At 35.0% G+C, this 13,343-nt stretch overlaps 1 protein-coding gene across 1 annotated transcript in view; it reads right to left on the bottom strand.

Moving 5' to 3' along the window:
* Positions 1-13,343, bottom strand: part of LOC107653924 (angiotensin-converting enzyme-like) — a 47,730-nt gene that overhangs the window by 10,354 nt on the left and 24,033 nt on the right. The window contains 14 exon segments of the mRNA XM_016440785.1: positions 3,127-3,318; positions 3,530-3,673; positions 4,475-4,562; positions 4,774-4,932; positions 5,007-5,143; positions 6,166-6,377; positions 6,493-6,615; positions 6,721-6,819; positions 7,624-7,768; positions 7,845-8,068; positions 10,216-10,388; positions 10,470-10,567; positions 11,538-11,729; positions 11,812-11,955. Of these exon segments, the coding sequence (XP_016296271.1) occupies positions 3,127-3,318; positions 3,530-3,673; positions 4,475-4,562; positions 4,774-4,932; positions 5,007-5,143; positions 6,166-6,377; positions 6,493-6,615; positions 6,721-6,819; positions 7,624-7,768; positions 7,845-8,068; positions 10,216-10,388; positions 10,470-10,567; positions 11,538-11,729; positions 11,812-11,955 (2,130 nt within the window).

The following is a 13,343-nucleotide window of genomic DNA, read 5'->3' as shown; positions in this document are numbered from 1 at the left end:
AAACACTTACATAGGCTACAGAAACTTAAAAGTTCCTCATGGCAACCCGTCAAAATATAAGTTTGGGTTAGCTTAAAGATATTATCAGAAATATATTACTGTGGTGCAGTATGATATGCATAATACTACTACAACAATTTTTACAACTTTTGTTTAAAAGAATTATCACACAATATAACATTTCTTCCATGTTTTAATTTTAATAGTAAATCCCCTTTGTTTGCCAAAAAATCTTGTTTGCTTAATTTTCAATAATTAAAAGATAAATGATAAATTAAATTAATATTTTATGCCTTCATTTGATAACCAGAAAAATGTAAATACACAACAGAATTTCTGAGGGGGAAAAAAAAATTCATAAGGCTACTTTAAGAAAAAAAAATTATAAATTAAGTTGTTTTATGCATTCAAATAATTAGATATGCTAAAACACAGAATTTGGTAACAATAAATAATACGGTGAGAAAAAAATTAAACATTTCATAGGGCCCTAAACATATAATTTTTGTTAAACTTTAAATAAATTTATATGAAAATGTATAAGTTTAATGATTTTAATTAATTAGACATGCTTTTTAATTAATACAATTTAATTTAACTATTAAAAAGGAGTCGAGAAAAATTAAAATGGAAAAAACGGAATTTGGAAAAAAAGAAAACGGAATTGATACATTAATCGTGTTTATTATATTTTTTTTATTAAAGTGGAAATCAGTTTACTAAATAATGTAAACTTGACTGACTGCTTCACTTCCACTTTAAAGGGATATTTATGTTGTTTATTATTTATTTTTATTTATACTATTTATAATTTTTTGCAATTACTTGCCTGTCAGTTGTCTTTACATTGTACAGTGTTTACGTGTTGTTTATTACTGCATAAAATGGATTAAAATAATGTTTAATTTCATAAAGTACAAGTTGATTTCAAAATGCGCCTACTTTTTTTACATTTTATGTTTTTCAGTTGAATAAAAGACTATTTTTCCCTATATTTAGCCATTCAAGTGTGAGACAGCGTGAAAGAGATTTCAGTGCGGTACTCGCACGCTGTGAACCTACATTTTTTGCATTTTGTGTTTTTCAGTTGAATAAAAAACTAGTTTCCCTATATATTTCATCATTGAGGATTTCTTTTAAAAAGTCTAAAAATCTTGTCTCGTTCTCGTGAACCCAGTCTCGTGTCTCGTCTCGTCTCATGGGATAAGTGTCTCGTCACACCCCTAATACATATATAGACTCCAGACTGCAATAATTTTTTCTGCCTGTGCGACTAAATTTTGTGAGCGGTCACACTGGCGGTATATAATACAGCATGTGGTGTTTGCCATGGCTCGTCTTATTCATTTTTGTTAATAAACGTTGTGTAAGCTAGTTTGTCATTGTATCGTACTGTTTTATTGATGTTGTGCTTTTTAATTAAGAATAACAAAGAATCCATATTTTGTTTTAGTCTTAAAAAGTGAAATATGTATAGATGTATCATGTATGTAAGCAAATCAGACAATTAGCCTATCTTTTCTTGTAAAACGTGACAAGATCGCGAATTCAAAAGTGAAAGCATCCGAAGACCGGCTTATAACATAGCAAAAGAGGAACTCTCGTTCACAAAATTCAAATCACAAATACTGAAGAAAAAGAACAGGTTGAATGGTAACCACTTTCGTTTCCATGTAACTATAAACTACGATAAAAGTTCATCAGCATGCATTGATTAATATATATATATATATGAGAAATTGTATTTCAGTGCACAAACAATAAATTAATTAATTAATAAATAAAATGGTATCAACTGCTTGATGGATGAATATATCATGTCTCAGAGGAGACGAGACAAAAAATGCCAAGATAAAATAAACAAAAAACATTTAAAATGATATCTCAAGGTTTGTAGTATTGCTGAATAGTCAAATGTAAAAGTAAAATGCTGTATACTTGTCTTCATTGTGTGAATTAAATATTTGTATTAAAGCTACAGAAGTTATTAAGTCAAAAGCAGTGAGTGATGAGGTTTATAAGGCTGCTGTCAGTTTACAGGGGACCTATTATGCAAAGTTCACTTTTACATATTTTTTTATGTGTCCGAGGTGTGTATACACAGCCACTCTATTATGGTAAAAAAATTATTTTCTCCAAAAAGTTGCTGTGTCCCAATTCACATACTATCCATCCTAAATAGTATGTAAAATTAGAATTAGTGTGTCCCAAATCATAGTATTATTTTAGTAACATGTATCCAAAAGGTTCCTGGATGGTTTACTATTTCCAGTGGAAATTTAGAAGTGCAGATCTAATATTGCTCACAACCCACTGCGTAGATTCAGTTAATATTGAAACGTCAAGAAATCAATTTTTTGTCAATCAACTTTTTGTACTGAAGTATGAAGTTCACAAAGTCTCATGCAAATCAAAAGGTTCTTCACATTGTGACTGAATTACACAAAGTAAGTAAATACTGTTGTTAAAAGTTCATTTTGTCTGCATCTCAGTGCTTCACATGTGCATTTCCAACAAATAAATATGTAATATTATTACTAACTACACTTGTTAATGCAAAAAAGCAGCAATTTAATGATTAAAATGTCTTTATGATTAAAAAATATATATAAATTCCCCACCTTCCCCACCCAGCGCTACCAAATCAGGTACTGGGGCCACGTTTTGGCAAATTGGTGACCTATTCGTACATTTTCATATGAACACTGCTTACTCCCCAGTGACAGCTATGTTTAGGGGTGTACCTTCATGCTTGCTTTTTGTCAAAAATGCTAATTTATGATTAATTAACATGAAAACGCCACCTTGTAAAATAGATACAGTACGTTTTCCAGTGAGATCGTGCTGATTTCCTCACAAAACACAAGTTTGGCATAAAACCTGCTACTAGTAAAATTTCTCTGTTGTTTGATTTTCTGTGTTGATTTTTATTTAAAAAATTGATTCTAATTCAAATTTCAATTCCCATGAAGTAAAAGTGAGCCAGTTTTAGCTGACGCGGGGACCGTGCACCACTTGCACCCCCCTAAGGACGGCCCTGCACGTAGGCCTATATCATGTTTTGGTTTACTTACCAAAGCATCTTAAAAAATAATTTTATTACACTATGTATATTTCATCTCTCACCGAGTAGATGAGCTGGAATTGGTCCTTTAAGGTTGATTCGTTCTGGTCCGTATTTCTTGTACAGTGCCCTGCGCACATAAGCATGAACGTTGAGGTAGAGCGGTTCTAGATCTTTCCACAAGGCTTCCAGATCCTCTTCAAAGGTGGGGGTCTCATACAGAGAACGCCAGAATGCCCCATTATCCGTGTGACCTGATATTAGATATACAATCAACATTAGAGCTTCATTCAAAGCTCTCAGGAACTATTCTTAATGTGAGTCAGTGTATATTGCCACTTGGAGTAAGTTTGTAAAATGTGGGCTGAAAATTAAATTCACAGAAAGATACTAAATGTCTTTCTCCAGCTGCCCCGTGTTGCAAGAGATCCTCTTACAAAAAGTGTTTTATTTTCAGGCACTTACTATTGCTCTTTGCAGCTAAATTGGCAAGCTCCACATATCTCTTGTAGCTGCTGCGGAGCTCTCTGCCCGAGGCATTACGCCAACCCTGCCAGGCGAACAGCAGCTCGTCATAATCCCTGGACTCGGCCATGATCTTATTCAGAACTGGAAAACAAAACACAAACACATCAAAAACAGCATAAGGGGTTATAGTAATCAATCTGGCAGGCTGTGATATGAAAAACAGACTCTGTAAGCACTTTCATTTTTCACTGTTCCACTACAAACAGTTTGTGGTTAGCATAACTAACAAAAGACAGAAAAGGCCACAGTGAGTTTTTGCACAGCGTGTGCATAACTTTTAAAACTTAAAAAAAAAAAAATCTTGTCTAAAAGTGTTCAAATTGTTCAACATTTTGAAAGCCTCTTCTGATCACCAAGGCTGCATTATTTGATCAAAAATAAAACAGTATTGTAAAATATTATTACACTTTAAAAGAACTGTTTTTTTATTTTAATACATTTTAAACTACAATTTATTCCTGTTATGCAAAGCTGAAATGTTAGCACCTTTTACTCTAGTCTTTTTCCTCTTTTTGAAGGTGGTGAAAACACTGTTGTGGGCTATTTTACTAAATGGAAACACAAAAACTATATTTCTCCCATGTACAACTATAGAACCCAGAAATGTGAAAATTGTCAATATGCTAATTTGCTGCTCAATTTTCTATTATTATCAATGTTGAAAGCAGATGTGCTGCTTAATATATATTTTGTGGAAACTATGATACTTTTTTGGTTAATAAAAAGTTCAAAAGAACAGAATTTATTTGAAATATATCTATTTTGTAACATTCTTTATTGTCACTTTTGATCAATTTAATGTATTCTTGTTAAATAATAATAATAATAAAACTTCACCCAAATTCTTGAACAGTATAGAAAAATGAATAAACGTGAACTCACCTGGATCTAGAGGCAGACAAGTTGATTGATCCTTGCAGACTGTGGCTACACTGTACAGGGTCTCCATGGATGCTAGCAAATTATTGTACTATGAACATGAAAAATATATGAGAAGTCAAAATGTAGTCTTTCAAAAAGTTTCAAGTTCAGCTCTAACAAAAACAACTGTAACCTGTTGTAAGTTACCACAGACAAAAATGTCAAAAAAAATGTAAGAGTCAAAAAGAGAAAATGTAAGTCACCATATCTATCTGTCTGTCTGTCTGTCTGTCTGTCTATCATCTGTCTGTTTGTCTTACCTCTATAAGATCATGTTCAGAAAGTGCAGCTCTCTCAAGGTCACTCAGTTTGGTCAGGATTCTTTTCACCGACTCGTCCTGGAAGTCGCTGGTGTCGAACTTACGGGCCTCTAGTCCATAGATCTTTGTGTGGTTGGCCATCTCCAAGTTTTTTTGCAGCTAAAGCCAAAAATGGCAGCATGAGACTCTGAGAATGAGTGGTGTTGTAGAATAGAGAGCAGGCCGGGCCTTACCATGATCTCCTTGTTGGCTTCAGTGATGTCAGTGTTGTAGGTCCAGGAGGCCTCAGTGTACGCATTCCAGACCTCCTCCGCTGTGCTGTTGTATTGCTCCAAGAACTGCTTGGCCAGCATCTCATCTGTTATTTTACCTGAGGCATTCAAAAAACATGAGAATGAGTTTTGCTCGTTTTCTGAGAAGGCATTGTAGGCCTAATATAAAAGGTAGCAGCATTTTAAAATATCAAAAACAGAATCGTAAAAAATAAATCGTGGCTGATAAAGACAAAATCATGTCTAACTTTCACATCAAAGAGAGAAAAATAAAATCATCCCTATGGAAAAACCATGCGCAAGTATGTTGAAGTACACTTTTAAAGAGTACTTAAGTTGTACTTAAGAGTACTTATTAAATGCAAGATTACTTAAAGGTGAAGTTTGAAAGAGTTTTTTTTTTGTCAAACTACATTCCCTTAACCCAGTTTATTGGGTTTTAGTAAATAGTAAATGTACTGCTATAATGGGTTTATCACCCTCAAAGAAATTAGTATTTGGTTACAGAAGCGCATGTTTGCAAATGTTGTTTGAAAATATGCTTTATTTTTGTAATTCCGCTATGTTACACTAAGGATATAATTTGCTTTTAAACAATATACTTAAGCGCAGAATTAATGTGATGTTTTTGGATGCTTCATTGCATGTTCATTTCAATTCATTTAAAACGTATTATAGTTTAGATATTATAATAATATTACAAATATTATTAAAACATAATGACTTAAAATGTACTTTTAATTAAATTATACTTATAATTTTACACTATTACAAAGTGCACTTTTTAAGAACTTTAGTCATGAAAGTGTATATTCTTTAAGTACACTTAAGTGGCATTTTATTTAAAGGGATACTCCAGCCCAAAATGAAAACTTTGTCATTAATTACTTAGCCCAATGTCGTTCCAAACCCATAAAAGCTTCATTCGTCTTCGGAACACAATTTAAGATATTTTGGATGATAACCGGGAGGCTTGTGACTGTCCCATTACCTGCCAAGTAATTACACTGTCAAGGTCCAGAAAAGTATGAAAGACATCGTCAGAATAGTACGCAAGCAGCGTACGCTCTTCTGTGTCAGCCGCGACACATTGATACGTTTTCTGTGGACACATTCTTACCGATGTCTTCAGGGTAGCCTTCTGGTACTGGTGGCACCCAATTAAAATCAGGCCAGCCCAGCATCTCTCCTGTTTTCGCATTCTGTTCCTGCAGCCAGGTAGTAACTGGCTCAAAATAGCTCATCAGGGGGCTGGCGTCCATTTTGTCAGTGCCCAGAGCCTCTTGTAGCACTTCTGTCCAAGGCTTTGAAGAACCAGCCTTCAAGACTTTCCTTCCAAACAGAATAAAGTAGCACTTAATCTCAATGTACAGATGTTCCGTTCATCATGATGATACAGTGGTTTCATTCAAACCCCCGGCAGTCGCACTTTAAACTCAATACATACTCTAAAACAGCTCCAGCCTCTCTTGATCTGTAGATATCGCATTTGTGCAGAGGTCCGGTATGTCCAGCAGCCTGACATAATTTCTGATGGAACTGGAACTGCAGAATGAAGCTCACAAAGTATCTACGAGAGGTTAAATGAGAGAAAGTAGTTATCTTCTCTGTGTACATCATAAGTTTGATTATTGATTGCTAATTTAGCACGGGCAGCTCATGGTGATAAGCCCACCTGATGTACGGTGTGTTTCCAGGAATGTGATATTTCGCTCCAGCATCAAAATGCTCCTCTGTACGTCTGGTTGGTGGACAGATGCCTTGGTATTTTGTCCTAATAAAAGGAAAAATATTCATATTCAATTCAAGAAAGTACTGTTGGTTTACATTTAAATACAAACACCTTGTCTTAGTTGACTGACAGAATGAAAAAAAAAAACCATCAAAATGTAAGGAGATTTAACTTGTGTTTACACTCCTATTCAAAGGTTTGGGGTTGGTAAGATTTTTTTTTTTTTTATGTTTTAAAAGAAGTGTCTCATTGTCAGCAAGGCTATATTAATTTAATCAAAAATAGAGTAATAAATCATTATAATATGCTAATTTACAGCTAAAAAAACATTTATTATCACAGTTTAATATTGTTGTGGAATACAATCTCTCTCTCTCTCTCTCTCTCTCTCTCTCTATACTGTACATGTATATATATTCCAGGAATCATTAAGTAATAAAGTTCAATAGAAAAGCATTTGTTTAAAACAGATATATTTTGTAACACTATAAATGTCATTACTGTCACTTTTTTTCCTTTCTGAATAAAAGTATTAATTTCTTAAAATAAATACATAAATGACTATTTGACTGACCCCAAACTTTGGAATGGTTGGGATTGTAGAGTAAGCAGCAAAAAATAAATAAAAATTGATGCCTCAATAGCATAACTATCACGACCTGTTTAATATTAAACGGTTGTGAAAAAGAAGTGCGCTTAATTGAATTAAATGTGTGCTTGTAGTGTACTTCAAGTATATAAAAATATATAAAGTACAGGACAGGGACGCTATAATGGCACAAATGATCGATTGCTGACCTCAGTGTTCCATTATGAGACCCTGTTTTGGTTTGTGTTTTACTGTACCTGAGGTACCACCATTCTGCATTATAACGTTCAGGCGGTGTTCGTCCACTAAACACACCCCAGCGCCACTGATCAATAAGATATCCAAAAGGAAGGAAGGCGATCTTTTCCAAAGCCATCTTCAACAGGTAGTTGATGTCACTCTCTATGGAATTTCAAATGTGTCATCAGTTTGTCTCAGGTTTACACCATAAGTATCATTCTGAATGTCTTTCACTTACCAGCATCATCGGTCAGTTGGTCCAGGAGACCGATGGTGTGGAGATGTTTGGGTGTGGACACAGACAGAGACAGCACATCTCCTACGGCCTCATGGAAGCCAGGATTGGCTCCTCTCCTGAAGCTGACCGGCTGCTCTTTGTACTGGAGGTAATATTCCACATGGCCCATCTCGTGATGCACGGTGAAAAGCTGCTCCATAGTGACAGTGGTACACTGTTTGATTCTGTCAGGGATCACACATTTTGCTATATTATTTAAGAATATCTTTGATGGTAATTTGTGTATTTTTTTTATATTACATCTTCCTTTTCCTACCATTCCCTTCTTATATTTCTATAATAGTTTGAAAGAAAGCATTCATAGGGTGATTCACTTGAAAAGCTTAAGAATGTAGTGCTATTAATCAAATGATTCAGTTTATTTGATAATCCTGACCAATCTGACAGTATGAAATCTTATTTCCGCCACAGCATAAATATAAAAAAATATATATATAATATTATTGTGGCTTTTAATCGCACAATTATATTTTTAGAGAATTCTATATATCTCAGAATTGCACGTTTATATGCTTAAATGCAAGTTACAAAGTCACAATTATGAGAAAACATGAATTATGAGATGAAACAAGTAAAAAAAATAAAATAATGAAATGTAAACTCAAACTCAGAATGTCAGAATCGCAAAATGTAAACTCGAGCAATTAATTTATAACTGCAATTTTGAGAAAAAGTGTTAGAATTACAAATTTACAATGACGAATTCATAATTTGCAATTGTGAGAAACAGCCGTGCATTTGTTGCTGCCGTAAAGCAATCTGTCCTTTTTGTGGAATTTCGTACCCGCTCACCAAATTTACAAACTCCCAAAACAGACATTGGGGAAAAAACAGAAGCCGTTCGCTTTGAGATGTCAGTGAACCATCAACATGGTTTTTAAACTTACATTTGAAGGTAAAAAAACGGACATACAGTTGTTTTAAATTCTGTATTGTTAAAGGGTTAGTTCACCCAAAAATGAAAATTAGCCCATGAATTACTCACCCTCAAGGCATCCTAGGTGTATATTACTTTATTCTTTGGGATTAATCCAGTCGGAGTTATATAAAAAATTGTCTTTGATCTTCCAAGCTGTTTAATGGCAGTCAGCGGGTGTTGCATGCATCAGTCCAAAAGAAGTTAAATGAAGCGCATCCATCCATAATAAAAATTGCCTCACATGGCTCCGGGGGGTGAACAAAGGCCTCCTGTAGCGAATCGATCGTGTTTGTAAGAAAAATAACCATATTTAAAACGTAATAATCAATTTAATCTTGCTTGCGCTCATTGTTGTACACGGAAGCAGTTCCGGGTGGATGACGTAGGACGTCGGTGTTGCGCATGCACCGCTCAGAAGTGACGAACGCAGAAGCGCAGGGGAGAGATCAAAACAAAACAACAGTCAAGAATTAGAAGTACAAAACGAGGATTTGTAAAGAAGAATGTCGGAGGATTTCAATATAAGCCAAGAGGAGACTGGTTTTCTTTTGCTAAAGTAAGGAAACTTTGCTTCCTTTGCTCCTGTTAACAAACATTGGTTTTCACGAGACTCACCGGCGCATGTGCAACGCTGACATCTTATGTCATCCTCCCGGAGCTGCTTCCGTGTACAACTGTTGGCGCAAGCTAGATTCAAGTGATTATTATGTTATGAATATGGATATTTTTCTTACAAAAATGCATCGATTCGCTACAGGAGGCCTTTGTTCACCCCCCGGAGCCATGTGAGGCACTTTTTATTATGGATGGATGCGCTTTATTTCACTTCTTTTGGACTGATGAACTGCAACACCCGCTCACTGCCATTAAACAGCTTGGAAGATCAAAGTCAATTTTTAATATAACTCCGATTGGATTCATCTGAAAGAAGGAAGTCATATACGCCTAGGATGGCTTGAGGGTGAGTAAATAATGGGCTAATTTTCATTTTTTGGGTGAACTATCCCTTTAATATTGTTCATTGTTATTTTATGTAAACTATAGCTAACTAAAGTCAACAAGCAAAACCTTTTTGTAAAACGCTCAAGCTAATTTTGTAACTAGAATTTAATGCAACCTAAATGCACAATTAGATTACAGCGTGATTGGAAATAATAGATATTTACATACATTGTTTTTTTTCTTTACACATTCCATGTCTCCCAATTACTATAATCTCAAGCATGCTTTCCAGTGACACTGTTGTCTTTTTGGTAACCAAGTACAGTAACTTTACACACACGCAAAAACTGATTAAGAATGACGGAATACCTCAGGGAATACGCAAGCATCAGATACCTGTTGCCATTGTACAAAAATATGAACTACTGTACTGAGATATGATTAATGTACCTGAAGTCTTTGCGGTTGTAGAAGTCCCAGGCAGAGGCATGGCAGACCACATCCCTTCCGTTGGTGGGTTTCTCCAGCATGGCCTTGTCCCAAAACTCAGGAGGCATTTCGAGCAAACCCAGAGAGGTGAAGAACTCCTCAGCCACCCGGAACATGTGAGTAGCATTATAACCCTATGGGTACAAATCATTTTATCAGTCTCTGGAGTGCTGAGGATATTATTCACTCATCAAGATATAGTTCTGTTCGCTTACTTTAGCAACCATGGTGTCCATCACATCTACATTGGGCTTGTCAGGAAAAGGGATCATCAGGTTGTAGATGTTGTTCCACATTTGTGACCACATATTGCCTGAAACACAATGAGAGCATATGATAAAAAATTACAATGTAGAAAACATGAAAAAGTGGTAACAGTTTACTTGAAGCCTATATGTATAATACATTAAATTGCATTCATAATGCATTATATTACAAAGTCAGAATTCTGTGATGTAAACTTGCAATTGCCTATGGATAGCATGCAATTTCGAGAAGAAAAAAAGTTTGAATTGGGAGAGGTAAACTAACAATTCAGAGAAAAAAGGTCAAAATTGCAAAGTGTTAACTCAGAATTATGAAAAAAAAGTAAAAGTCACAAGATGTAAAGAAAAAAATCCACTATATCTCAAATGATGTACTGTGTCTAATATGGTGGGAATTAATACCATTTTTAACATTATTGGTAAAAATAACGCTAAATAATAACACTTTACAATAAGGTCTCATTACTTAATATTAGTTAATACATTATATCTTTTCATCAACAATTGTCACCAACGTTATAATGCATTATATTACTTGTATACTCCTTGCTACATCTGAAATTGGTTGTTTACTGTGTTTCAATGCATTATGTAGATTTTATAGATACAGATTTTATCATTTAATGTAGGATAGGTTTATAATGTTTTATAACAGTTTTTATGTGATCATACCATGCATTATTAGGTACATAATTAATGCATTAAAAATAATTTTATAATGCATTATATATACAGGCTTCAAGTAAAGTGTTACCAATGTGACAAATGACTTATGCCTCTCTATTGTAAGTTTCTTTGGACAAAAGTGTCTGCTGAATGCACAATTGTACAGTAAATGTAAGCAGTCTGACTCTATTTTCCTGTCTAAGTGGGCGATTTTTGGCCAGAGTATATTGAAATGAGGACCAGATTTTATGCTTTATGTCAAAGTCTGGCTTTGTAGTTGCGTAATATTAGTAATAATAAACCATCTTCAATCATTCGCAAATCTGTATTTTTCGCAATCTAACGACTTACCCAAGAGGTGGGCAGGGATGGGACCCTTGAGGTTGATGTATTTAGGACCATAGTAGTCGTAGAGCTTTCGGCGAACAAAGGCATGCAGGTTTTGGTAGAGAGGTTCCAGCTGTTTAAACAGATTCTCTAGGTCTTGCTTGAAGGTCTGAGATTCGTACCAGGAAAGCCAGTAAGCGCCTGTATCGTCAAAGCCTGGGGAGAACAGATAAGAAGAACAGGGCATCAAGTCTTTCTTTCTTTATCTTTCTCCCCTCTCCAAAAATTACTCACTCACCGTCCATTCGAGATGCCTTGTTGCTGAGCTCCACAAACTCAGGGTAGAGGGATCTGAGTGGGACCCCTGAGGCATTGTGCCAGCCTTCCCAGACATACAGAAGCCTCTTATAGCTTCTTGAGGTAGCCATTATTTCTGTGAGCTCTAAAAACACATAAATAACATAAATGCATAATAATTAGAGGAATAGTTAACCCAAAATTTACTCATCCTGAGGCCATCCAACATGTACTGTAGTTGAGTTTGTTTCTTCATCTCCGGAACAGATTTGGAGCAATTTTATGAATATATATTATTCGCATTTTTAGCCAGAAGCAGTGGTTTGAAGATAAAAATGTCTGAATGATGGATTTGTTTATTACAAACATGCAGCCTTTCGCTTCACAAGATGTTAATTTGGAGACGTGTGGATTATTGTGATGTTTTTATCTGCTGTTTGAACTCTCATTCTGACGGCACCCATTCACTGCAATACATTGGTGTGTATGTGATGGAATGCTAAATTTCTCCAAATCTGTTGTGATGAACAAACAAACTCATTTACATCTTGGATGGCCTGAAGGTGAGTACGTTTTCAGGGAATTTTCATTTCTAAGTGAACTATTTTTAATACCAACTCTGCAGTAAAACAACTTCTAGTTCAAGATTTAGGTAATGCGGAGTCTTGCAAATGAGCCCCAGATGAAGAAAGGGCGTTTGTTTACAACTGTGTTCCGGATTTTTGTGGTCCATAGAAGCTAAATCAGTGCAGTTTCTCAGGAAGAGCCTTGAACGGAAGCTTTTAGGAGTACAGGACACAACACATGTTGAAACACTGTTAGAACAAACATGTGATTTCATCCAAATAAGCAGATAGTTTATTAGCAAATGTGAAACTGCTGTGGCATGGATGTAATGGTGCACTCTTCAGATAAAAGCAACTTTTTAAGATAAGCTAAACACTTCTAGTGGAGTGTTCTGTTCCCTTTCGGTAAAAAACGTAAACCTAACGGTGCTAATGTAAACAAACGTTTAGTAAAGTTAATTGTTGAGAGTAAGGCAAGTGATGTCAAGTGGTGGGGATTTTACAAGAATTCTTTCAGCAGGTCACAAACTTAGATCACACTTTATTTCAAGGTCCAGTTCTCACTATAAACTAAGACTTGTGCCTCAACAAGCTCAATAAAATTGCCTCAGTTTCCTGCTTCTTTTTTTTTACTTCTTATAACATAACTCAGAAATACAAAAAAACACATAAAAAGGGGGAAAAAGAAAACAAAATAAATAAAGAATTGAACATACAGGTCACCAGAGGCATCACATATAGTTCTTACATCCTTCTTATACAGTTATTTTTTTATAATAGGGGCTACTTTCCCAATAATACCCCCCGATACACACACAAAAGGAGGAGGTACAATAAAAATAACAACAACAACAAAAAAAGGTTAATTGAAGTCCAGAAGTTTCAGTCATTTTAAGTCCTTAAAGTTCAGTCCATTCAGTGTATTTCCATTAAGTACTTCACATATATGGAGGGGGAAAAAGGTGGG

This window comes from Sinocyclocheilus anshuiensis, unplaced genomic scaffold (genome assembly GCF_001515605.1).
Source record: "Sinocyclocheilus anshuiensis isolate Anshui unplaced genomic scaffold, SAMN03320099.WGS_v1.1 scaffold454, whole genome shotgun sequence".
In the NCBI taxonomy this organism is placed as follows: domain Eukaryota; kingdom Metazoa; phylum Chordata; class Actinopteri; order Cypriniformes; family Cyprinidae; genus Sinocyclocheilus; species Sinocyclocheilus anshuiensis.
This window is presented reverse-complemented; position numbering and strand designations above follow the sequence as displayed.